The sequence below is a fragment of the Mauremys reevesii genome, linkage group 1 (genome assembly GCF_016161935.1).
Source record: "Mauremys reevesii isolate NIE-2019 linkage group 1, ASM1616193v1, whole genome shotgun sequence".
NCBI lineage: Eukaryota > Metazoa > Chordata > Testudines > Geoemydidae > Mauremys > Mauremys reevesii.
Window position 1 is genome coordinate 297,731,390 of NC_052623.1, and position 26,542 is coordinate 297,757,931.

General features: G+C 41.4%; 1 protein-coding gene across 11 annotated transcripts in view; it reads left to right on the forward strand.

The window, feature by feature from the left end:
• GRIP1 (glutamate receptor interacting protein 1) overlaps window positions 1–26,542 on the forward strand; it is a 536,924-nt gene that overhangs the window by 480,143 nt on the left and 30,239 nt on the right. For 8 of the 11 annotated variants that reach the window (XM_039501819.1, XM_039501812.1, XM_039501825.1 and 5 more), the window contains 6 exons: window positions 122–202; window positions 12,104–12,173; window positions 12,503–12,648; window positions 21,465–21,642; window positions 23,402–23,541; window positions 23,714–23,899. In XM_039501819.1, the coding sequence (XP_039357753.1) occupies window positions 122–202; window positions 12,104–12,173; window positions 12,503–12,648; window positions 21,465–21,642; window positions 23,402–23,541; window positions 23,714–23,899 (801 nt within the window). The remainder of the gene's footprint in view (window positions 1–121; window positions 203–12,103; window positions 12,174–12,502; window positions 12,649–21,464; window positions 21,643–23,401; window positions 23,542–23,713; window positions 23,900–26,542) is intronic. The other 3 variants (XM_039501847.1, XM_039501855.1, XM_039501804.1) reach the window with 1 other exon arrangement.

The following is a 26,542-nucleotide window of genomic DNA, read 5'->3' on the forward strand; positions in this document are numbered from 1 at the left end:
TATCTGTGATAGTAAGTGTGATGTAAGTGTTACTAATGTATTTTCATTGGCTTACACTTAAAACTTCACATCCTTGCAAGTACAGTCCTGCAACCTGTAACTCATCTACTTTTCATTACAGAATCAGTTATACCAAGTAGTGGAACATTTCATGTAAAACTACCAAAGAAGCATAACGTGGAGCTTGGCATCACCATAAGTTGTAAGTAATTATGATTAATTTTTAAGCCCACTATTGTAAAATATTATATAGCTAAAAGTGGATCATATAATCATGGGCTGTAATCAGTTTCAATTGAAATACCTCTTTGTGTGTGTGCTATTCCCAGCCAGTGTGATGGTTAGCAGCATAGGCGCCGACTCTTAGGGTCTTCCAGGGCTGGAGCACCCACGGGGAAAAAATGGTGGGTGCTGAACACCCACCGGCAGCCAGCTCCCTCCCCCCAAGCGCCTCCCATCTGCCGTTGGCCCTGCTGATCAGCACCTCCCCCTCCGACCTGCCACGGATCAGCTGTTCGGTGGCATGCCGGAGGCGCTGGGAGGGAGGAGGATGAGTGAGGGCAGGGTGTGCTTAGGGGCGGGGGTGAATCGGGGCATGAAGAGGCAGGATGGGGACTTGGGGAAAGGGGTGGAGTGGGGGCAGGGCAGGGATAGAAGGGGGATGGGAAGAGGCAGGACTGGGGCAGAGTCAGGGAGTTGAGCACCCCCCGACACATTAGAAAGTCAGACCCTCTGGTTAGCAATGTATCAAGTATCTCCTTCTAACACATTTGTAGTTTCCTTATTACATTTATAGCTGGTTGAAGAGGCATGGTCAAGTTTGCCATAACTTAGATTTGACGTATTTTTTAGTAGATATATGCCCCAATTCAGGAAGGAACTGAAGCAGATGCAGAGTCCCAGTGTAGTCCATTTAAAAACAGAAGCCAATGGGACTTTGGTACAAGCCAAAGCTCTTTCCTGACGAGGGATGCTTTCTTCCATCAGGGCCAATTTTTGCAAAGCAAGGCCCCCAGTCCTGCAAGTGGTTTCTGCCCTGATTTCAGAGGGGGGACTCCGGGGTGCAGGGACCTACACAAGGAGTGATTTGCTGCATCAGGGCCAAGGTTTATGTGTGGGCTAAGCAAATAGCTTCAAAACTATTTATACTTTTAAAAGTGTCAGTGCCAGCAGATCAGCATTCATGTGCAACACTTTAATGGCGCACCAAAATGGACACATCATAGAGGAAACTTTAATTAAGGAAGCAGATTTCAGGTCTAAATAATAATGAGAGAAAAATTATTAATTTAATTTTTTTAACACTTCAACTTTGTCATTTTACATTTGAAATAATTTTTTTATTTATTTTCTAACTTTTTTCAGTGGCCAGTAAAGAATGGCTCTCGTCTGTAACTTGACCTTGTTAGACCCCGCCCTTGGTGCAAACAGGCGCAATCCCATTAAAGTTAATGGGTGTTATGCACAGAGCATGGATGCCAGTGTGAATCTGGCCTGATAGGAATTAAAATTTCATTGCTTTTGTGGCCTTACTTAGACCATGCAAAATACTTCGTGAAATGTCTGTAGGTTTTTTTGTGCTTTAATTTATATTATCAAAGCTTTTAGCAGCACAACAGATTAAAATTAGTCAAAAGTGCAGTGAGGAATTTACTATGATTGGCATCTGAAGAACAAATGAGATGCACCACTGTAGGTTCAGATTATTATGTTCCCATTTGTTATATACGCATATCAAGAATTGTTAGACTCAATAAGGAATGCAGTTTGATGCAAATTAAAATCATAGATCTGCCAGCAGAAGGAGTGGTAACACATGAAACAATCATACAAATAAAATACTGAACAATGGGAAGAGGTTGTTCTATTTAGTTATCAGACCGTGGCTCAATGCTGATTTCCTGATTCATTATAAAACTTAGTTTGTCCTTATATTAATAATGTTATTTATATCTATTTATATTAAGATGTATTTTTTCTCTCTATTTGCTGTAATACAAAGGTTTTAAAGTGTTTATCCTCCCCCTCATTAACTAAAACTTTGGAAATTTGTCTGATAGATTTCAGACCCTTTGTAAAACCTTGAATCAGTTGTACTTAATACTTTGTTCTGTTCTACCTAATTAACTCAGAAATGAGCCAGTGATTTAACAGGGTGAATGTTTTATACTAATTTCACTCAGAGCATCTATAGCACATTAATATCTGCATGCCATTTATTGATATTATTGTCATAATGCTAAATGCTTTCTTTTAAAAAACAAAATGAAAATGGCCCAACAAAACAACAGAAGAATCTGCATGAACTGTGGGTGAAATTCAACTCTCCACAAAGCTGGAGCTATCAAGCTTGTAACGTAAATACTACATGAGATCAGGTGATATTATATCCATGTGGGCTAGATATGGGTAAGCACTGTGGACACTCTATAGTCAATACTCCTACAGGCACTCTGATGCAGGAGTCTTCAGGGGTCATTTCTGCTACCCCTCTTGTTCAGTTCATATGTAAAGGTTCTAGAGGAGCTAGTGAGGTACTTAGTCTGAGGTGCCATCGGTATTACTACTGAGGGCATTCTCCGCCAAAACATTTAAAATTCTGCACCAAAAAATTCTGTGCACAATATTTTAAAATTCTGAAAATGTTATTTGTCAAATAAATGTGGAGGCTCCAGCATGGCATTGGGGATCACAGGCCACTGGCTGCACAGAGGTGGGAGCTCACTGTGCAGATCCCCCTGGGACACGGACTCAGTGGTGATGCTGCACCCAACCCTGACACAGCGCAAGGACCAAGCCTGCCCCCAAAACACCCCAAGCCCTGCCCTCTGTGCCAGCTGCACCAGGTGTGGGCAGGCAGGCTCAGCAAAGCAGGATCCAAGTGTGATGGGATCCAGGGGTGGGTTGAGAGGGTTCTGTGTGGTGCAATCTGGGTGTGGGTGGCTCAGTGATGGATCTGGGTGCGGGGGGGATCTGGATATACAGGGGCTTGTGGGGGGGGGTCTGGATGAGATGGTAATAGGACTCTGCAGGGAGGTCCAGGTGAAGGTGGTTCTTGGTCAGTAAATAAGCCTATGTGAAACTATTGCCTGGTCCTCAAAAAGCTTGTGAATCTGGACAAAGTACTAAATGAACCTGAGCAGATTTAGAGTTTTGGAGGAAATCACGTGCAACTCAATTTTGGGGGCTGAATTTCACTTTGTTTAAGGTTCATTCAAACTAGAAACTAAGGGGGCACAAATCATAATGAAATAAAACCAGAAGAAAAGTTCATGTGAATCCCTGTAAATCAAAGTCACTAGCTTTCACATAACTTTTATGTCAACTGTCTCTCAATACAATGGACTTGTCAGATGCTGCTCTAACACACACAATTTACACTCTTAACCTCCCAAAAGAAGGTCCTAGTTAAGTCTTTCATGGTTCCCCAAAATTCTTTAATGGGTTACAGGTCCCCTTAGCATCTATGTTGGGCTTGTGAAAGACCTGTTTTCCATTAATATTTATACGCTTTGGATCAGGCGCCTCATCCATAGTCTGCAAAGATAAGTAACTATATCTTTCATACTGCAGTTAGCACCAATTTCATACCCAATTAACTGCTTCTGGAAATTAGAACTTTTCCATTTTTTAAACCAGGCCACAGAAACTAGAACTGTGTAAATAACTGATTTTCTGGTTCATAAGCTAAACTAAAAATTCAGAGAAAAAATTCATTTCAGGTTGACCCAAAAAGAAATTGTTTCACTTTTTTTCAGCAAAACAAAAAAATTGAAAAAAATTGTTTTGAATCAAAACATTTCATGTGACCTAAAGGATTTGGGTTTGGGTTTTTGTTTTTTGTTCTTTTTTACTTTTTGTAAAAATAAAACTGAAGCAAAATTTGAAACAAAAAGTCATTTCAAATTGAAACATTTTGTTTTGAAAATGTTGAAACAAATCTTTTCAACGTTCTCAGAATTTTTTTTCCAGACAGAATAATTTGGTGAATTCCATTGATCTGAATATGCATTTTTAGCAAACAATTGTTATCCATGTTTTTTCCCCAGCTCTAATGGAACCAAGTACGACACAACAATATGCTAGGCAATATCACCTTTTTTTAAACAGAGCCATTTCATGGAAATTACTAAGCAGGTCAGCCCTCAGCAATTGTAAGGTGTTTAAATTTGATTTAATTTATTTGCCATCTATATTGATTTTAAACAGTGTAGTGGAATATAGATTTTTTTTTAAGATTGATTTTTGTGACACCAACTACTTTATCATAGCCACATATTTTAAAAATACATTGAAAGATGTCAGAAAGATATATTTGCTAAAGTAATATGAAAATTGTAATTTCCTAAGTCCTGTATATCATACACCAAAACATATATAGACCCCAGTCCTGCAAACACTTATGCACATGAGTAACTCACATGAATAGGCCCACCGAGTTCAATGGCACTCCTCTTATGTGTAAAGTTTCACATGTGCATATATTTTTTCAGGATGAGGTCCATATTTATTAAGTATATTTGAACTTTAGTCAAAAAATGTGAAAATCATACACCTCCGGCATAAAAGAACTTTTGCATACTCTGCCACTGTAGAAATATAAAAATGGAAGAATATTGTGTACACATACACAGTAAAGCCTGTCTTTAGCAACCACTCTAAAACGAATGACAAAAACTGATTGTCTATTAGAAGTGGTCTTCAAATAAAAGTGGGGCATAATTGTGCTTTTTTTGAGATACCTCATGGTGTTTTCATTATGTATTAGAGAAAAGGAGGCTAATTGTGATATTTAGTGTCAAGGAGAAAAAATATTTGAGGAGTTGCATGTTGAATAGTATTTATATATATGTATGGGTGTATCCATACGTACTATCTATTTTTATTATTTATTTACTTTGTATTAGCCTTACATTGTACTCAGGTATTGAACCATCTGTTCATGAGCATAAATCAGTTCTTGCAGTGCTGATACAGTTCTGACATCATCAGAATTTTTATTATTAACCTCCGTTCACAGGTGGGCCAGAAAAAAAATCATTTCAAGGGGCTTCAAAAGCAGCAGGTGTACAAGGTTTGAGCCCGGAAGCAAATTATCTTGACTCATTTTCCAAAAATCATTATGGGCATTTTATATTAGGCAAGCCTTAAAAATAATACATCAAAGATTAGCAGGTCATTTATTCTTTTTTGTGCTTATATATAAATAGTAGGATTACTCACAACATATAGCACCTTACTCCACAAGTGGTCCCCGAAGCTAATAGCTCATGGAATAAAAGTAAGGAATTAAAATAATATTTCAAGGGTTTTCAGGATTGAGCCCACATCCACAATGTGCAGATTTACTTGACAGCTCTCAGCAGCCCCAAATGAGCCATCATAATATTAATTATCCACTTTTAAAACATAAAATAATCCACTGTAAGAACTGCTTATGTATGGATTCAATGAGCTTTTTAGTCCCTTTAGTAAACAATGTGCTCTAGCAAGTAGGGGTTATCAAGAGCTGGGCATCGCTGATTTCAGTTTGCTGACTTGGTTTGTGTACAGCCATTTTCCTCTGAATTTTACTCTGCGTTTTGAGTTCAAACAAAGTTGGAACCTCAAAGCCAAACTCAGCTGCAATTGCCTAGCTTTGGTTGGACGCTAAGGGGGGGGAAACACTTTTGCCTGGTTTCTGGCCCAAATCATAATTTGATCCAGGTTTGTTGGAAACATTTTTGAAAAAAGTTCATGGATGTTTCAGTGACCACAGCCTGTGTTCTATGTTTGCAATGATATGTGACAGCAGGTGTAGTTTTTGATTTTGTTAGAGCTGTAGTGTTGATGGGGCCATTGCATTATTGGTTCTCATAGATTTCAGGGATTTTTATTTCCCTTTTCTGGTTTTAATAGAATCATAGAATCATAGAATTCATGATATTGTGCCATTCCAAGATTATCCTATCTCACCCTCATTTTTAGTTTTTTAAGCGGTCCCACTTCTCTTTTTTCTTTTTTCTTATTATGGCTTGAAGGATGATCAAAGGGTTCTTCCCGCTCCTCTTAGGATCCTTTCAAACCTCAGTCCACATCCACATTTTTTTAGCACCACACCAACAGCACACTCTCTGTTCTCTCTCGCCCTGGTCACAGGCCTGTCCAACCTTCGCAGTATGGAATCCCCAATCACGTAGACCTGCCTTCTACATAGTAATGTTACAGTAGCACTTGGGGTACGTGTACACAGCCCAGGGCAGTGAGCCTAACAGCCCAGGTCGACAGACTCAAGCTCACAGGGCTCATGGTACCACTCTAAAACTAGCTGTGCAGACGTTGTGCTTCAGGCTGGAGTTCAGACTCTGAAGCCTAGGGAGGGGGGTGTGCTTTCAGAGTCTGAGCCACAGCTTTAAAGCGCTGTCTACACAGCTATTTTTGGTGCGATAGCATGAGCCTCACAAGCCAGAGTCTGTTGATCTGGGCTGGGAGGCTCGATTCAGCGGACTGTGTAGACATATCCTTATAGACTAGGCTGACCACCTTTTCAAACGGCAAAAGGAGGACACATCCTTCCTCCAAACTCCCACACCCTGCTCCTCCTCTTCCCCTGATGCCCCTCCCCCGGCCAAGTCGAAAGCCAGAGCCAGGCTGTGGTAAGAGCTGTCCAGGCCGCTGTGGGGAGCCCTGGAGCCTCCACCTGCCCTGGGCAGGGTGCTGGGGTACCCGAGAGCAGCCCCTAGCCCATATCTCCACCCCTCGAGGCACGTCATCCAGGACAGGTGGAGGGTCCAGGACTCCCCACCAGCAGCCTGTGCTCCCTGGGCAGCTCTTACTACTGCCTGTCTCCAGCTTCTGGCCTGGCCAGGTGGTGGGGACTTGGGCAGGAGAGAGGAAGAGCAGGGAAGAGGCTGGTACTGCCCCTGAGCCTTGAGCAGGCACGGAGCAGCGCCGCAGGTAATCTGGGACAAAGGTTATCCCAGAGACATTCAACCCAGGACCAGGATGTGAACTCTGCATTTCGGAACCATCCCGCCCAATTTGAGATGGGCGGTCCCCTGTTAGAGATCCCAACTGGGATCAGGGCCTCATTGTATTTTGACACGGTTCAAACACAGGTTGATCATTAGCTGCACTGATATTTTACTATTTAAATAGGTAAGATAAACAACAGGTCAGGTACTGCGGCCCAGAGACCAACTATGTGATCTGCCTAAGGTCCCAGAAGATATCTGCGGTTGTCAAGGCTGAATCCCACTCTGTCACTCCGAGTGCAGAAGTGGGGACCACAAGAATTTAAAAAAATTAATACTTGCCACTCCAGGCTTGTATTACACTCCCAAGGTTACAGCTTTTCTCTGACCTTGACTTGGTAAACGCTGCCACCATCCAAATGCAACAAAACCCCCTTTGAACCCAGGAAGGAGCACTTGGGAATTCCTCCCTGTGGGGTGCCCTCAAGCCCTTTCACCCACCTCTGGGGAAGAGCTGAGAAAGGAAACAAAGGAAATTAGCTGTTGCCACCAGCTAATCAAACAACATGCACAAACCTCTTAAGACACCAAAAATCCAATTCTGTTCTTAAAAAGGTAAATTTTATTAAAAACAAAAAGAAAGAAAATACATCTGGAACTTAGGCTTTTACTAGATTTTAAAAGAGCAATTCCAAAAATTAAGCACCCAAAATAGCTTTCTTGGGGATTCAGCTTAAAGGTTACAAGCAAACAAAAGCATCTGGGGTTAGCACAGAGGAGTCCACAAGCCAATAAGAAATAAAAGAAATAACCTTAATCGCATCTAGCTAAACATTCTGATCTACTTACACACTGGAGTTCAGATAAGTAGTTCTAGGCATGATTTGATGGCTTATAATTGTTGCCGGCACAGAGTGCCCGAGGACAGCAACAGCGGTTCATTGCCCGGTGTGCTTCGCTCCAATAAACACACCAAGGTGGAGAAGCAGACAAAGTTTATTTGAGATCTCAAAGCGATGCAAGGAGACACACGTCTCAAATCAAGCACACAACTTCAGGCAGCTTTTCTCTTTTTATATATAACTTTAGCTAAGCTGTTTCTATTACCCCCACTACTCCCCCTACTCCCCCTCCCTTCTATTTCCCTGTAGCAGATACACCATGCAGTAGCAATTACATTAAGCAGTTAAGTCATACTTGGCGGCAGCCAGTCTAGCTCGTTAGTAACTCTTCTTTGGACCGTTATCTTGTCCTACTTTCTTTGATCTGTTATCTTGCCCCTTAGCCAGGAGCAAGCAGGCCTCATTATTACCTTCTGGTACTGGTGTTGCACTGATAACTAGCTATTACACATTCCATTCTTTGCAGCTGGCCTGTTAGGTCGATTAGAGTTCAAACATGGAAGCGCTTTGGGTAGTCATGGAATAACTTTGGTTCATTCAGGCCTAGTACAGAAAGGTTTCATTGACACTGTGGTTTTCCACCCTCCTGAGCAGGGCCGGCTCTAGGTTTTTTGCTGCCCCAAGCAAAACAATTTTTGGCCCCCCCCCCCCCCCCCCCCCCCCCCCCCCACCACCCCACCCACACACCCTGTTGCCCCAGCACTGAAGCAATTTTGGGGGCCCTTCCATAAAAAGTTGCAATACTATAGGAACATGTATTTGGAAATGTAAAAATAACTAGTGAAAATTAATTTGAAATAATAAGAAAATACACCAAATACATTATTTAAAAACATTAAATGCTTTACTGGTCTGTATACATTTGCAATTACAAAATGGGCTGTTGCTGGGTGAGTGTGATGGTTGGGTCAGGGCAGTGGGGATGGGGTCAGGGGCTGGGCTTGGAGCTGGGGTCAGGGCTGGGTGGGGAGGATGGGTTTGGGGTCAGGGCTGGGCCTCTCCTGAGTTACCTAGAGTCATGCCTGATGACACCAACATAATCATACCTGGCTTAGCTGCTTATGGCATGGCTGATCTGACCCTTCAACCCAGAGAGAACAGACAAAGGGAAAGTTTCTTTCCCAATTTAAAAAAGTTCTATCTTCCCATTGTCTCTTTTGGTCAGGTGCCCCTTTTATTTCTTTATCTGGGGGACTTTTTAACCCTTTACAGGTAAAGCAAGTAAAGAACAGCTACCAGGAGGGATTTTACAGCTGGCTGGCTGGGTGGGGGTCCATCAAAAGGAGCTACTCTCCCCCTGCCTTTATTTATTACAGCGGCAGAGCCAGAAATTTGAGCCCAGATCTCCAGAGTCCCAGGCCGGTATCTTAACCACAGGATAGTTTTCCTCTCTGGAATATTAAATGAGTGTAAAAAAATCAAAGGAAATTCACCCATGATCATTACAAATACAAAGTATTAATCAGTTTATTTTATTTTAAAGTGGACTAAAAGCAGAATTTCAGCCTCAGCCCTGAACTTACCATCTGTACCTTTTTATGCACACTTATGAACCCTTCAAGTTCAGAGCATGCTCTCCTAGTTCAGAATACAGAGTGTGCCTCCCCAAACAGCCTGGCCCCTGCCCCCTCCCACTTCCTGTCCCCCTCAGAACTCCCAACCCATCCAACCCCCCTGCTCCTTGTCCCCTGATCGCCCCCTCCCGGGACCCCCTGCCCCAGCCGCCCCCCAGGGATCTCACCCCCTCGTCCCCTGCTCCCCAACTGCCCTGACCCCCTATCCACACCCCCACCCCTTCACAGGCCCCCGGGACTCCCATGCCTATCCAGCCCCCGTTCCCCGTCCCCTGACTGCCCCCCCAAAAACCTCCACCCCATCCAACTGCCCCCTGTCCCCTGACTGCCCCCTGGAACCCCCCAACTCCCCACCCCCTTACCATGCCGGAGCCAGCCACACCGCTGCACTGCCTGGCAGGAGCAGTGGGCCAGAGCGCTGGTGGCGCAGCGCTCTGTGGCTGCGGGGGAGGGGCTGGGGGCTAGCCTCTCGGGCCAGGAGCTCGGAGTCCGGGCTGGATGGTCCCATGGGCCGTAGTTTGCCCACCTCTGGTGTAAGGGCTCTCACTGTGCAGGGATCTCAATAGCTACATATAAAGGAATATACTAAGCATGAAGTTTCAGAAATAGAGCTAAATTTCCTTATGGAGCAAAATACAGAAAAAGCAATATTAAAATAGTGTGGTGTTCTCATGTTTTCTTTTTGCAGCTCCCATCAGTATGTTTGCTAAAATAATCTAGCAATCGGATCCCCATGGGAAGTCCCTTGTTCCCATTGACGCCCAAAGATTTCACTGGGACTCTGCCCAGGCGTTAGGATCCGAAGGCAAGATAGGGTCCTAGATATTAACCTCATCAAAATTATTTGGTGACAAAGACATCTCCGATCAGTTTTAGAATATAAGCTTAATCTAAGATTGATTTATGTATAAAATAATTATTAAAAGAGGGGCTGGTAGTATCACCTACTTTTAAAGTTACCTGACACTTCCCATTATAAGACCCTGCTTTTAATTGCTTCTACCTTTGCCATTCTTTAACCATTTGAGCTGAAATTCTCCATGCCAGGCATCTGCCTTTTTTGGGAAAAGTCCAGCCAGGACAGTTGAGCTGGTTCCAAGAACAATGCTAGGGGAAAATACAGTGTTTTACCCATGTTAAAAAATTCTGGCTTTGAAAACCCCATGATTTGGAACAGGGACTTGAATTTGGCCAGGGGTGGCCTGGGGTGGCCTTTGGCCATCTCCATGAAAATCTGCCTAAGTCTGGCCAAAGTATAAGCCTTTGAAAAATCACACATGCTCAGTAGAGATTTTCACCTCTAGTGCTGGTCCACATAGATGATGACAATCTACTACTGCTATCAGTTACTCCTTTAGCTCAGGTGGCAGAGGTCTGTGTGGTGAATCTAAAGTTTGCAACCCTGCTGATGACTAGTGTGAGTATCAATATGATGCCACATGGTGGAATTTTTTTGTCAGTTTGCTTTTTTAAAAATGTAGGAAATTACGCACAAAAAGGCTATGTTAAAAGAACATTAAGATTGCAAAGTCAAGTACTCAATAGTTAGGAAATGCCCCCTTGTGTGTTTGCATTATGATACAGTCTTTAATTCTATGATCACATACTATTTTTTGCACAAGTTAGAGTTGCTCAGGGGATGAATCCGGGTTGTGTAGTGAAGGAGATGGTCTGTAGTACCCCTGGTTCATTTGTTACAGAAGTTGGATGATGCGTAGTGATTGAGGCTGTGAATTGCAGGAAGAGAGAGAAGATGGTCTCATAGTTAAGGCAGCTGAATGCTGTCCCAGAAAAACTGGATTTTATCCCTGCCTTTGCCACAGAGTTCCTATGTGATGCTGGACAAGTCATTTAAAGCAGACTTTTCACAGGTGGTCAAATAGAATGTGATTATATAATTCTAGACTGTGGCCATTATTTCCTAGACTACAGACATCTGCCAGCATAGCTATATCAGCCAGGTCCCAGGATATGATAAGGTGTGATTTGTGACCAGCATAGCTGTATCAGAAGAGCACCTGGTGTAGACACAGTAACATCAGCAAAACTGAGCTTTTACCTGTGTAGTTTTTTGGGGGGAGGGCGGCTGGAATAAGCTATTTTGGCAAAGGCACAGTTTTACTGATATAAACGGCTAGCACACTAGGATCACGTAGCTGGTATAGCTATACCAGCAAACAGGGGCGGCTCTAGGAATTTGGCCGCCCCAAGCAGTCATGCCTGCGGGAGGTGCACCGGAGCCGCGGGACCAGCGGGCCTCCCGCAGGCATGACTGCGGAGGGTCCGCTGGTCCCGCGGCTCCAGGGGACCTCCCGCAGGCATGACTGCGGAAGGTCCGCCGGACCTGCCTGCCGCCCTGCTGGCAAAATGCCGCCCCAAACACGCGCTTGGCGCGCTGGGGTCTGGAGCCGGCCCTGCCAGCAAAGTCTTCCAAGTGTAGGGCTGGCCTCAATCGTAATGCTTATGCACAGTGAGACTAAATTAAGGTTGCATAGGCAACCTTAATATGGCATTTCCTAACTCTTGGCTGCTTGATTTCGCATAATCTTTTAATTTAGTTTTTCTGTGTGTAATTTATGAGTGTATGTTATGTATATTTCAGGTAGTATATCTATCTAGCTATCGATCTATCAATCTGTCGAAATAGTATATATGTGTGTGTTCTTTATTGCAGCTCCATCCAGTAGAAAACCAGGGGACCCCCTTGTTATTTCTGATATAAAGAAGGGAAGTGTTGCTCACAGGTGAGATCTTTCACACTTTCAGAGAAAGTCGGTTGCCTTCAACTTGTGCCCCATGTAACTTCTGTGCACATAGAAACTCCCTTACAAGAGTTCTATGCTCTGTTAAGTTTCCAAATCAATTGAATCATTTTACTGGAGAAATAAATAATGTTTTTAATCTCCATTAATTAAAACTAATGATTGTCATCCAAAACCAAGATGAAAAAGATGTATTAATTTTTTAAAAAAATAATTAAAAATCAATTTGAATGGTACATGAGAGTTAATACTACTTCAACTAGCATATTTATACGTTACTAATTAATCATGTAACGTTCATTTATTAACAGAACTGGAACGTTAGAACTTGGTGATAAACTGCTTGCCATAGATAACATTCGACTGGACAACTGCTCCATGGAAGATGCTGTTCAGATCCTTAAACACTGTGAGGACCTTGTAAAACTAAAGATCCGCAAAGATGAAGATAACTCCGGTATGAATGGTGACGTAGTTACATGCACTTTCATGTCTTTTGGAGCATAGGAGTATTATTGTGTTTGTAGAGTGCAGTTAAAAATGTGTTAAATTTGGCTTATATTTATTAATGTCAGTTAAAAATGTTCAGAATAAAAGTCTAAAATTGTCTCCATGGCTATATTATTTACAGGAGTTTTGCAGTAGTAGAAGTTACTCTGTATTCCAAGGAGAGATTTTCCCTCTCAGATGTAGTCACATAATATTGATTTTGCCCTTATGTGACCATTATCAGAGGGGTAGCCGTGTTAGTCTGGTTCTGTAGAAGCAGCAAAGAATCCTGTGGCACCTTACCTTATAGACTATGTTTTGTTTTGCAGCATGAGCTTGAATGGTGAACTTCTTCGGATGCAAGCAGTGACCATGTGACCATGTAAGTCTTCCCTGTTCCAAGGACCGGAGACACACAAAGCGGAATCCTGATTTAGGGTCTGATCCTGCAAGATGCTGAGCATTCTGGCCCAGATCCACAAAGGTTCTTAGGAACCTAAATCCCAGTTTTAGGCACTGCTGCGATCCACAAATCTTCCACTCGGCTGCCACTAAACACTGTAGGTGTCTAAACTTGGCACTGAAATGTTCAGCATAAAAGTTCTCTAGATTCCTATGTTTTTGCCTCTGGGCATGCACACTGCTGCCTCACTCTAGACGCCTGGATGCCTCCCTGGATGCCTACCTGTCACCTGAGGCCCAAAGCGACCCATGAATCAGGAGAAGATAAGTGAAGCAGTGCCTGTCTCGGCTATGGGACTCAGAAGCTGCCTACCAGATTGAGTCCCATTCAAAGTTTAGCTGGAGGAGGAGGTGGTAGAGCAAGAGGTGCTTAGTGTATGACTTTTAGCCCAGTGGTTAGAGCACTCACCTGCAATGTGGGAAATCCAGGTTCAAGTCCCCTCTGCTTCAGGAGGAGAAAGGGGTTGAACTAGGCATCTCTCACCTGTCAGGAGAGTGTCATTGGGGAGTCATTAACTACTTAATAATTTAGCCAAAGTGGAACAACCTCAACAGGAGTGAGAGAGGGAATCCCACATCGGACTATCCCATAGCCCAGTGGTTAGAGCACCCTCCTGAGAGGTGGGAGACCCCAGTTCCAAACCCATTCTGCCCCAGGCAGAGGGGGCAGTTCAACCTCATCAGGGGAGTGCTCTAACCACTGGTCTAAAAGTTACAAGGTGGGTGGTGGTGGTGCTACCATCACCACCTCATGTTCCTCTTCTTCCCCCCATTTTGTGTGGAGTGAGGCAGGCACCTAACTCATCCTCACAAGAAATTACTTAGGTGCCTAAACCACCTGACTTCAGGACAGGGGATCCCAGCTGTGGAACACTAGCTGCCTCCCTGCAGCCTGGACTTAGGCGCCATCCCGAGGAGAGGGCTTAGGACACACCCCTTTCCTTGGCATCTCCTGCTTGCTCCCCGCCTAGCATGCTGGCTTTTGTGGGTCATGTTCATAGGTACCTATCTCTGCCCATGCATTGTTTAGGGAGCCTAGGTTCCTAACTTGGCTTTGTGGATCACAGTGTTGTTCCTGCAGCAAAGAGTCTTGTGGCACCTTATAGACTAACAGACATTTTGGAGCATGAGCTTTTGTGGGTGAATACCCACTTCATCAGATGCATGTAGTGGAAATTTCCAGGGGCAGGTATATATATGCAAGCAAGAAGCAGGCTAGAGATAACAAGGTTAGTTCAATCAGGGAGGATGAGGCCCTCTTCTAGCAGCTGAGGTGTGAAAACCAAGGGAGGAGAAACTGGTTCTGTAATTGGCAAGCCATTCACAGTCTTTGTTTAATCCTGAGCTGATGGTGTCAAATTTGCAGATGAACTGAAGCTCAGCAGTTTCTCTTTGAAGTCTGGTCCTGAAGTTTTTTTGCTGCAGGATGGCCACCTTAAGATCTGCTATTGTGTGGCCAGGGAGGTTGAAGTGTTCTCCTACAGGTTTTTGTATATTGCCATTCCTAATATCTGATTTGTGTCCATTTATCCTTTTCCTGTAGGTGCCTGAAAGATAGGTATTGCAGTGCTTGGCATCATGACACAATGCCTTAGTGCCTTTGTTGATCAGGCCTATGACCCTGATCCAGCAAAGTACTTAAACCCATGCCTAACTTTAAGCACGTAAATTTGACTTAAGCAGGTCTACTCACACACATATAGTTAAGCCTGTATTTAAGTGCTTTGCTGGATTGGGAACAGAGTGTTTAGCACATTGAAGGATCAGCCCCTAAGGGTGAATTGGGGCAAAAACTATTTTGCACACTATGTCAATTACTACATCCAGATCCATAAATCAGCAAACTTTCCAAATCATATATTCATGGACGCAAATCTCAATCTTGTTGAGAATAGAGTGAGTTCTGCTAGGCATTTTCATGCCAAAGCAGGTCAGTCCAATTATAGTTATTTTTACTAATTATTTGTATTTTGGTAGCACCCAGAGGAGCCACAGTCCTGGACCCCATTATGCTAGGTACTGTACAAACACCTAACAAAAACATGCTCCCTGTTCCAACAGCTTGCAATCTAAGTAGCTAAATCTAAATTATATGTTATAACTGACTAAAACTAGCACCCCACACACTATAATGTTCTTGTCCTGTATCTGAATGCCAGCAAGGAAGTTCTTAAATTCTTTTCTACCGCTGAAAACAGCGAAGAAATGACTTCTGGTCCAATCAGTATTAATGAAGGGCAAACCCAGCAGCACCTGTAGAAATTGGCTTTTGAAAAGTAACTTTGGATCCAGCGAGCTAAATGATCACTAAAACTGAATTCTGTCCTACAATATATGGTGATTAGGCTCATAGGGCTGAGGATGTGGAATTGGTTAAACATACTCAGTACATCCTCAGACATCCTAATGTGGGAGGGGGAGGGATTGGCATGGCTAATTCATGTCAGATAGTTATGGAAATAAAGGCTCATGTGGCCCAAAGAGACACCTACCTGACACCTCTTTTACAGAGCTCAGTGAAACAGCTAATGGAAGAAAGGCAGGAAACTGCAACTATTGTAGGCAGATGATTAGGGGCAGGAGTTTCCATTCAACAATGGGAAATGGAAGAACTCTCCCCACACAAGTAACTTGTGTTTTTTACAGGTCAGAAACTAGAGCGGGTCAGAAATTTTTTGACAAAATGTTTTTTCCTTCAGAAAATGCCGATTCATTGACACTAAAACTGTTTACTGAAATGTATCATTTTCGACAAAACTTCCTTTGGGGAGATTTCTTGTGTCCAGGATGGAATTTCTGGTCACAACAAAAGGGGTGGGGATACACCAGAATAACCAGTATTACAATGGTCAAGCCCCTGCACTGTCTGATTCAGAGCAGCAACTTGAATCTGGGCCTCTCACATCCCCGATGAGTGCCCTAACCACCAGACTGTTCTGGGGTGGGTCAGTCTGTCTCTCACCCCTCTCTGGTAAGGTCTCTGTTTTGTCCTGATGCAGAATGAGAAAAATATTGGAAATCTCAAAAATTTTCACAAGACAGGAAAACTGTTTCCCACCTAGTTCTATTTATAACGGCACTGGATCCTGTCTCCTACCTTCCTCCTATCTGTTCTCCTATTTTCCCTCCCCAGTCAAAAGTGTAGGTTACTAGCAGCCTGTGCAATACCAATGTGGGATGCAATTGGAATATAAAATAAGAAATACTGGAAGAGCAGGAGTCAATTGTAGATGTTCCCCTCTCAACTCTAAACATCTCTGCAACTCTCAGGTGTGGTGTTGTCCCAGAACAAACCTAGGAATTTTGCTCTTGATTTCATTGAAGCCAAGATTTCACCCTAGGTCTGCTCAGAAGCAGCATATGTGGCCTTCTGGGAGTTGTGCGCCCTGGTAGATGGTGTATATTTTAGTCTGAATAGGACCCTTACTTACTAAGTAACTTTTGCAAATGAATGTTTCTTAATTTTATGACTAAATTAATATGATACCTAGAATATAATCAAGAATAATTTATTGTATCTACAAATTAAATTGTCTTACTGCATGACTAACAAATATGATTAGTAAGTTTTAATTAATCTGTTATCTACTCTGTGTAACCAAATCTATTCAAATTTAGGTACAAAGACAGATTGTAGACATAGTGAACATAATTTTCTAGACAGATTATACTAAAAAAAAATTGAATGAGTTCCAGTCTGTATATGTTGTGATTAACAATTTTAAAAAGCAGCTTTCAATCAATATCCCAAGAAATCAAAAAGAAACATTATGAAAAATGGTGGCCAAAGGTAAAACAAAACAAAATACACATCTTAATTGAAATTAATTAATTTTAACTAAGCATATTTTTACTTATACATATTTAATTATTTTTTCTCAACTAGGGCTGCATGGAACAACAGTGTTCCTTTAAACTCAATAAAATTGATCATTAATTAGAAGTTCCCTAAGAGAAATGAAGCTTGATGTTTATAGATGAGTAGGCATAGGGCACTCTAAAATGATTTCTATACCACAGTGTAACACAGAGAGCTTGTCTATATGGGGACTTCCAGGAAAAATAGTCTGAGTGAACTAAACATGTTAATTTGAAGAGGACTAGTTAAACCTCATTAAATCTCTGTGCTGATGCTGTTATTCAGAATTAAAGTGGCCTTATTTCAATTTAACTTAATTCATTTTGGAAGTGAACTAAACTAAACCAAAGCTGGAATTGGAAGGCTTCTTTAATTCGTAATAAGGGTGTTCACGGGGGATTTTAATGCGATTTAACTCATGCACTTCAAATTCAGAATTTTGTTCATTCAGATTAACTTTCCTGGATGTCGCTGCATAAACAAGCCCTACAATTTTTAATGATTATTTTTAAATTCTTTTGTTGCTCCATCCTTCATTTCTGTGGTGTTGTTGGGTTGTTTTTTCTCTTCTTCTTCCTTGTAAGGTTGTTTTTAATCATCTTTTTGCAAATTATTTTTACCCTCTTTGTTCCCCAGACAGTTTTTCTCCTTCCAATTTGCATTCTCTTTCCCTTTCATTTGGTTACTTTTTCTTTGTATGCATTATTATACCTTCCTCTTGGTTTTATTTAAACCTTTCACTCTTCTGTTTGTCTTTATCCTGCCTTTTCTCCTATCCCTTACTTCTTCAAACAAAACAAAATGTTTGCCTGCCTTCTGCCACTCTCCTCAAAGCGAACTCAAGTGGTGAGGTCACTAGTGAAGTGATCCAGGCTAATAGGGCTCTGCAGTTGTGTTTCTGCTTCACGCTCCAGTCTGTTTTTAGCGAATATCACTTTGCAGAACGGAGACTAGCACGTATAGCAGAGATAGTGCAACATTAACAGTATTCTTGCCAGCAAGTTAAAGAAGTATGGGCTGGATGAATGGGCTATAAGTTGGATAGAAAGCTGGTTAGATCATCGGGCTCGATGGGTAGTGATCAATGGCTCCATATCTAGTTGGCAGCCGGTATCAAGCAGAGTGCCCCAAGGGTTGGTCCTGGGGCCGGTTTTGTTTAATATCTACATTAATGATCTGGAGGATGGTGTGGACTGCACCCTCAGCAAGTTTGCCGATGACACTAAACTGGGAGGAGTGGTAAATACGCTGGAGGATAGGAATAGGATACAGAGGGACCTTGACAAATTAGAGGATTGGGCCAAAAGAAACCTGATGAGGTTCAACAAGGACAAGTGCAGAGTCCTGCACTTAGAACGGAAGAATCCCATCCACTGCTACAGACTAGGGACCGAGTGGCTAGGCAGCAGTTCTGCAGAAAAGGACCTAGGGGTTACAGTGGACGAGGAGCTGGATATGAGTTTACAGTGTGCCCTTGTTGCCAAGAAGGCTAATGAGGAGTATTGCCAGCAGATTGAGGGACGTGATCATTCCCCTCTATTCGGCATTGGTGAGGCCTCATAGAATCATAGAATATCAGGGTTGGAAGGGACCTCAGGAGGTCATCTAGTCCAAACCCCTGCTCAAAGAAGGACCAATCCCCATCTGGAGTACTGTGTCCAGCAGAAGGATCTGGAAAAGAGGGATGTGGAAAAATTGGAGAGTCCAGCAGAAGGCAACAAAAATGATTAGGGGGCTGGAGCACATGACTTATGAGGAGAGCCTGAGGGAATGGGGATTATTTAGTCTGCAGAAGAGACTAAAGCTGCAGAAGAGCTGCTTTCAACTACCTGAAAGGGGGTTCCAAAGAGGATGGATCTAGACTGTTCTCAGTGGTAGCAGATGACAGAACAAGGAGTAATGGTCTCAAGTTGCAGTGGGGGAGGTTTAGGTTGGATATTAGGAAAAACTTTTTGACTAGGAGGGTGGTGAAGCACTGGAATGGGTTACCTAGGGAGGTGGTGGAATCTCCTTCCTTAGAGGTTTTTAAGGTCAGGCTTGACAAAGCCCTGGCTGGGATGATTTAGTTAGAGATTGGTCCTGCTTTGAGCAGAGGGTTGGACTAGATGACCTCCTGAGGTCCCTTCCAACCCTGATATTCTGTGATTGATTAAGTCACTACAGTACTTGTAATAATTCTTTGATTCTGCATTTGATGCAAGTTGCATCAGTAGGCGAGAGACAACAAGGGGAAATTTCACCAAGCTTAAGGAAATCCTAATATGTTTAGATCTAATTTGATTCAGCATCTTTACCATGGGATAACATACGCACCTGACTCCAAGAAATTATACTAGTTTTTTCCTGCCAACTTTTCACCCTGAAGTTTGTCATCACTTTTATTGACCTGAACCTGCAACCCTGAAAAGTCTTTACAAATCTAGTTCTTCCATTTGGCAGCAAAACCAGATATCATTATGAATTCAGGCCATATACTTTTCATGTTGTTAAATAGTCAGAACTCAAGTTGTCTGAAAGTAACATTAACGATAAGTAATGCTGCTATTTTAAATCTGTTCTGCTATGTCATTAATTTTTTTAAGTAGAGCTGAGCAAAACAAACAGGTAATAGACTGGCCTCCTTTCTTATCATCCCCTAATAGTTGTAAACCTTCTGTAGGAATGCAGACACTGGTTATCATATGATTAATGTCTGCTTACTCTTGCACTACACCTCACTATCGATACCTGGACATTACAGTATTTTGTCAACACCCAGTAAATACCAACTACTGCATTTTCAGTTTGACCCATCATTTGCTAGTTATTTTTTTAACAATACGGTTCATCTTCTTTATTGAAGTTCTACATTTATGTAGCTCTTTCAAGCCTGGGATCTCTAAGCACTTTGCCAACATTCTGCAAATGAGTCTGCAGCCCTTCCTTTCTGTTAAAGTGGCAACAGTTTTGTGCAAACTCATCACATGACCATTGATCACTTCCAGCTGGATCTCAGGTGTTATATATTTGTCTGTGATGGTGACTTTCTGGAAATCAGGTGGCAAGAAAAATGCATCCAATAGAAGATGTGAGAGGGCCAGAACCCATTTAACAGGTGTCCCAGCCAGGAATCAAATGTTTATGCTAGATCTGAAAGTCATATATACCAGCAGGGATTCTTTGCTGAATACATTACTAATTCTTCTCTCCACACAAGCCTTTGCTTTGCTTTGATGATATATATATTGTTTGTTTAAATCTATAGCAGGAAGCTAGGTAAAAGGGAACTGATGAAGATTCTAGACAGTAGCTTTAAAGCGAAGCAGAGGCACAGAACAGCTTTAAAGAAAATATCATTTCCCTTATTCTAACACAGTGCATTGTTCAGTGTTAGAAGAAAGCTACTCTCTCCATGGACCTTTGCCATGACACATGATACTACCTTCTTTATTTTAAAACTTTATGATTTAAATGAGCAGAACATTTAAAAACTCTAGCCTGTCACGGTTTAGTTCTGGTAATGTTTGCTGAATATGCACCTTAAGGGTTATCAGCGCCTACTGAGCCATTTCAAAATGTCATTACCCACAGATCTGAGAATGCGTGCCTGACAGGCCAAACACACTAGGTGAATACCAATATCATAAACGAGAGCAAGTGAGCATTTGTTATTTTGGTTTTAGGATAATCTGACCTTTTAAGATTTAAAAATTTCATCTCACAAATTATAAGCAGTACAGTTGATTGCTCTCTTGCTGTGACACTTTTTGGGTAATGTGTAGAGAACTCCATTTTTGGTCACCCATTAACATTTTCCTCTTCATTCTGTGATTATTGTGTGCTCAGACAAACAAACAAGATGTCATACAAATGATTTCATGAAAATGACCCCAGTCAATTTATTGTTTGGCTTGATGTCTGTTGATACATAGATGCCAGGAATTATTTTTAATTATATCAATAGTTGAGACTCAAAACATGCCCTTCAAAAACATTGACCTAATATCAGATTTTTCTTTTAAAAATAAATAGATGAATAAAGACTGCTCAACTCAAGGAAATGTTTGGTCAACTGAGACTGTGATGACCTCAAACTTCTCCCTCCTCACAACTCCTCCCTGTTTTAACCCCCCTACTGTGTCCTCCAATTAACAGAAACATTGTCTTGGCCCTCCCCACAGCAAAGTGTCTCCTCCCTACCAATTACATTTGTATAGAAAACATACACATAAAGATTTTAAAACGTAAGGATCAAATCCTGGTTCCACTGAAGTGAATGGGAGATCCGCCATTTACTTCAATGGGACTGGCTTTTGGCCATAAAAGCAAAATAAATGAGCGATTCTCTTATTTTTGTTTTATGAAATAAGCCAGTGGAATAATGAATAAAAATTGTATCTGAACTGTAATCCTTTGAGGATACTCTGTCTGATTTCCAGTCACTTGTCTGAATGTATTATTCTTTTCATTCCTTCTTTCATAAGAAACCAATTGCGTCCTCTTGGCATTTATTGCAGATGAACAGGAGAGTTCTGGAGCAATTATTTACACTGTAGAGCTCAAGCGTTATGGTGGTCCACTTGGGATCACAATTTCTGGTACTGAAGAGCCCTTTGATCCAATAATCATCTCAAGTCTTACTAAAGGCGGACTCGCTGAAAGGTAAATTGGAAACAATTATTATTATGACTTCCGTTTACGAAGTTCATTTCTTCCTTCATTCACATGGACATGCTAATTTTTTCTTGCTTAGGAATGTGTTGATTTTCCCAACATCTATGAAAAAAGATAAACTAACCATTTCCAGTCTTTGTTGTTGTTTTATGTTTCCTGTGATTTTTTCCAAGCTCAGCAGCATCATGGATATTTTATCAGGATGTTATTGAACCTACAGCATGATTTTCTTACAGTGTTAAGGATTGCTGACCTTGTTGTAAATCACCTAAGAAAGCACCGCCGGCCAAACTTCTCCATCACATGAAGATTTTATGAACTCCTTTTGAAAAGATGGCAATGGAATAGCTAAAAGACTGTGTGTGTGTGTGTGTGTGTGTGTGTGTGCACGTGCGCACAAATATAAAATGTACATATATGCACACACAGATTGTGTATATACATATATACTGTACATGCATACAATACACATTCTGCATTTTTGTGTGTGTTTTTACACAAACATGTGGTGGCACCCTTAAAAGCTTGGAAATTACATTAGATAACATTAATTAAGGATGTTAAACATTCCCTACAGTAAGTGCTATATAGAAAATAATACAAATATTGAAGTTACCGTATCTATTTATTTCAGGGAAATTTTGCATGTGTTTAAGGGTAGTTACTATAGGTAAGTGTGTGTGTATTATATCCAGAGCAATAAATTTTGTGTGTGTGTGTGTGTGTGTGTGTGTACACACACACACACGAGCAATAAATTCACTGAACAAGCCAGTCTCCAGTAATACAGTACTTATTTTTAATGCAAGTTATAAATTTACTATTTTGTAAAAGCAATATTAATAGTTTATGGAGATATTATTTGTTTGACACTGTTCAAATCCATAACCATCTTGTGGATGTTAAGAACCTGTATGAAATGAGTGGGTGATTTTAGGCCAAGATTTTAAAAAGTGAGTAGTGATTTCAGTGCCTAACTTGAGATACCTGAACAGAACCTGAGTTTTAGAAAAGTCTGAACACCCACACTCTGAATATCAGGCCCCTTTAAGGTGTCCCAATTTGGGCACCCAAAATCACTGGTCACTTTTCAAAATTTTGGCCTTAGGTCCTGATGGGGAAGTGTCCACTACATATAGTCATTGCAGCTGACGCCTTTGCTGGCCATTTTAAACAGAGAGGCCAAGAACTGAATGAACCAGAAAAGCAAATATATACATGGGGAATGAACCAGGTGCATTGACACACACAATGTATCTTCTCATCACTTGAGGTGATTCCTACAGAACAGGCATATCGGTGCGACAGTGAGTGGTTGTTCATGCTACCACTGCACTTGCTGTATCTGTCCTGTGATTATGAGACTTCAGTTTCCAGTGCTGTCAGTGGTACTTCTGTAAACATTAAATTTACTTTAAAGTTATTAAAGTATTTTAGGTTTTTTAACAAATGAACACCACTCAGGCTCCTTATATGATCAGTTCACCCACATTTTGCCACAGCAAAGAAGACAGAAATCTTCATTGCTGTGCATTCTCTCTCCTGCTGGTACTGCAGCAGAGGTAACTTAATTTACACATCCTTAGTGGCAAATGTACTGATTAAAAGTAGTTCCAGTAATAATACTTTACATGTGAAATTAAAAGAAACAATTGAAAATACACTCACATGACTCAAAATATGTGAAGAAATTGGCTTTGCTATTTTTTCTGTTGATCTTTTCAGTGTTTTATTTCTGATACTTTAGGACAGGTGCAATTCACATAGGAGACCGCATCCTAGCAATAAATAGCAGCAGTCTGAAAGGAAAACCTTTGAGTGAAGCCATACATTTGTTACAGATGGCAGGAGAGACTGTCACCTTGAAAATCAAGAAACAGACAGATGGTGAGTATGGCTAGAGTCACATTTATGCTCTTGAACCAGTGTATTTCTACACCTTAAACATTTGAACATGTATGTGCCAGGGGAAATTTCTTGTCCATAATGAAAGGGAGGGGAAGTATCTTTTTAGGTTGCAGAGAGGCTATAATCATGTTTGTTTTTAAACCTTATTTAGCTGCAAGCCCCAAGAAATTTTCCATCTCTGGTCACTTAAGTGAGCTGAGTGATGCTGAAGATGAAACCTCTTCTACACAGAAACCAAGCAAACTATCGGACATTTATTCTACTACAGTTCCAAGCGTGGACAGCGCAGTAGAATCATGGGATGGTTCTGGTATTGATACCAGCTTTGGAAGCCAAGGTACAAGCAACAGTTTCAATCACCACTTAACACAGAAGTGATTAGATGTATGAATCGTGGTTCTCCACATTAAAGAAAATCCTACCCGCCAACTTTCAACTTTGTACTTCACAGTGTGCACGTCTCATTACGAACACACACCTTGGTATCTGGTGTTATTTCTTAGACTCAGGAGGCCTTGAGTTCATTCTTTCATAACATTGTGATGGGTTATGAGGCATTTATCAATATATTAACAGGCTTGCATTAGCTTTACAAATGTCTGAATGGCCCAATCCATAGTTCATCCACACTAAAGGAGCTTATCCTTCAAGATTAGATTAATACAAGGCACAGAACGCATTGAGCATCTGAGGCCCATTCTCATTGGTTTTTAAGCTGACTACAATGAAGATTTATTGTAAACTGCTGAAGGGGAACACGAGAGATCATTCCGTGATTTGTTACTCTTTTGTTTCTTCTTCATTCCCATGACATTAGACTCAAACTTTTAGCCCTCAAAGTAATCACTGTGTTTAAAGAGATTATTTAATTAAGGAAATAACAGGCTTCTTATTACCTTCAAACTTCTATAGCTAGATTTGACTGTTTATTTAATAGTACTTTTTAAATAATTCATGTGAAGTATGTAAGATAAGATGTAAGTTTTTTGGGCTATAGAAAATGTAGGCGGTTCTTAATTACTCTGAATTACAAAAGAACAAAGAGGCTTCCAAACATCTTCATATGTTTTCTTTGACTGTCTTTTACATCATTATTTCTGTACTACCACTGGTGTGCACAGTACATCTTTACACAGACAGATCACCTAACCCAGAGAGATTTTTCTTCCTCCCCCTGATTTCATTAAATTGTTCAGTTGTGTCTTCATCGACATGTCTGTCAAGGCTTTCTGGGGCATGGGCTGTCAGATCGGTTGGTCTGCTGTGTTTTACCCCCAGACAGAGAATTGGGACAGACTTTGGCCCAATACATTGCCTTGATAGACTGAAATTCTTTGCTGATCACTTTAACTGCTTATATATAATTAATATATGTCTGGCTCACTGAAGCACTTGTCATTTTCTCTCTGGCAATCTTCCTTTCGAGCCTGTCTAATAATATTAGAGCAAGAAGTAGCTGGTGTCACTACTGATTACTGTTTTTTTTTAATTTAGTTTTTAAGTATTTTTTGGTCTTATTGTGCATATCCTGGCAGTAACTCTCTGTTGTACGAAAGGGTCTCTCAGCATTAGATCATAACCCCTCTTTTCTGTGTTTTGGGGTTAATTTATTATTATTATATTTACATTTTCTTTGGTCTAAAATAAGATTCTCGTACTCGAGCCGAGATATTAAATTGACTTCACTGGAGTTACTGCAGAGATTAATTTGACCCATTTGTATCTTTCCCCTCCCTCTTTCTGCCTCCCCCCCACCACCACCACTTTGATCTAATTAATAGAATAAATAATTTTATATTTTCTTTATATTTTCTGATAATTTTAAGGGAATATAGTGCTATGAAAGTTGCTAGATTGACAATTCTGTTTCCTTTTTGAGCTGATCTGGAGTGAATCCTCTTTTTACTTACAGAACAGGTTCAGAGCAGGCAGTGACAGTGTAAACTTCCCTGTGCTGCCCCACCAATGTGCTCAGATTTAGTCCTGAAGGAAGACGAGGGCTTAGTTCAGACTCCATGACCAAGAGGCCTTGTCCTCTCTGCTGAGATTGCCAAAAACGGTTCCGGAGATGGATTAAATGAAGGAATCGCAACAATTCTCTGATTAGACTTGTCAGTACTAGGAGAATGCTTGTCGCCTGTGAAAGGGGGACTCTTGTTGCCACAGTGATTATCTCTTTGTCAAATAGGGTGACCAGATGTCCCAATTTAATAGGGACAGTCCTGATTTTTGGGTCTTTTTCTTATATAGGATCCTATTACCTCCCAACCCCGTCCCAATTTTTCACATTTGCTGTCTGGTCATCCTATTGTCAAGAGGCTGATCAACAACTATATATGATTCACCTTCTTAACCTAATAACTGCAAGCAAATCTCCTCCATCTGCCTTAAAAATACTGTCCCACTCTTGCATCAGTATAGCTCATGTCTCTTAAACAGCCTGAGTCGTTATCAAGTTGTGTCTTACTATGAATATTCTCTTATTTTGGTACTAATCCCCCCCCTTCTATATTAAATTCCATTCTAGCCTGGCCTGTCACTTCTGAGTTTGGCTCCCTTTCCAAACCTTTCTTGGCATAAATATAAACTAAGCAAATTCAGGAGTCTTGGAAACCTTCTTGTAACACCACCAGAAAATGTTTTCTCTTATTTGTTATACTGATTTAGTGCTGGTGGCAGTGTTTCTCCCCACAGATGGATTGACACTATATTTAGGACCATTGGCTGATGTGCCAGCATAGGGTAGCTAGAGCATTCTCTACATAGCAATCCATAACACACGAGCTCTCACAAGCAAAACCCTTGTCCAGAACAGCATCTGGGTGCATTAATGCCGGCCATTCAGCCAGCAGAGTAACGGAGTAACTCCATAGCTACGCTGTTTTGAGGGAGGTGATTCCAGACAGATTCAAGGAAGTGAACTGCTCCTGTTTATTGGTAACCGATAAATGGAGCTTCTCAACAAAAGTGTGTGTGGAAA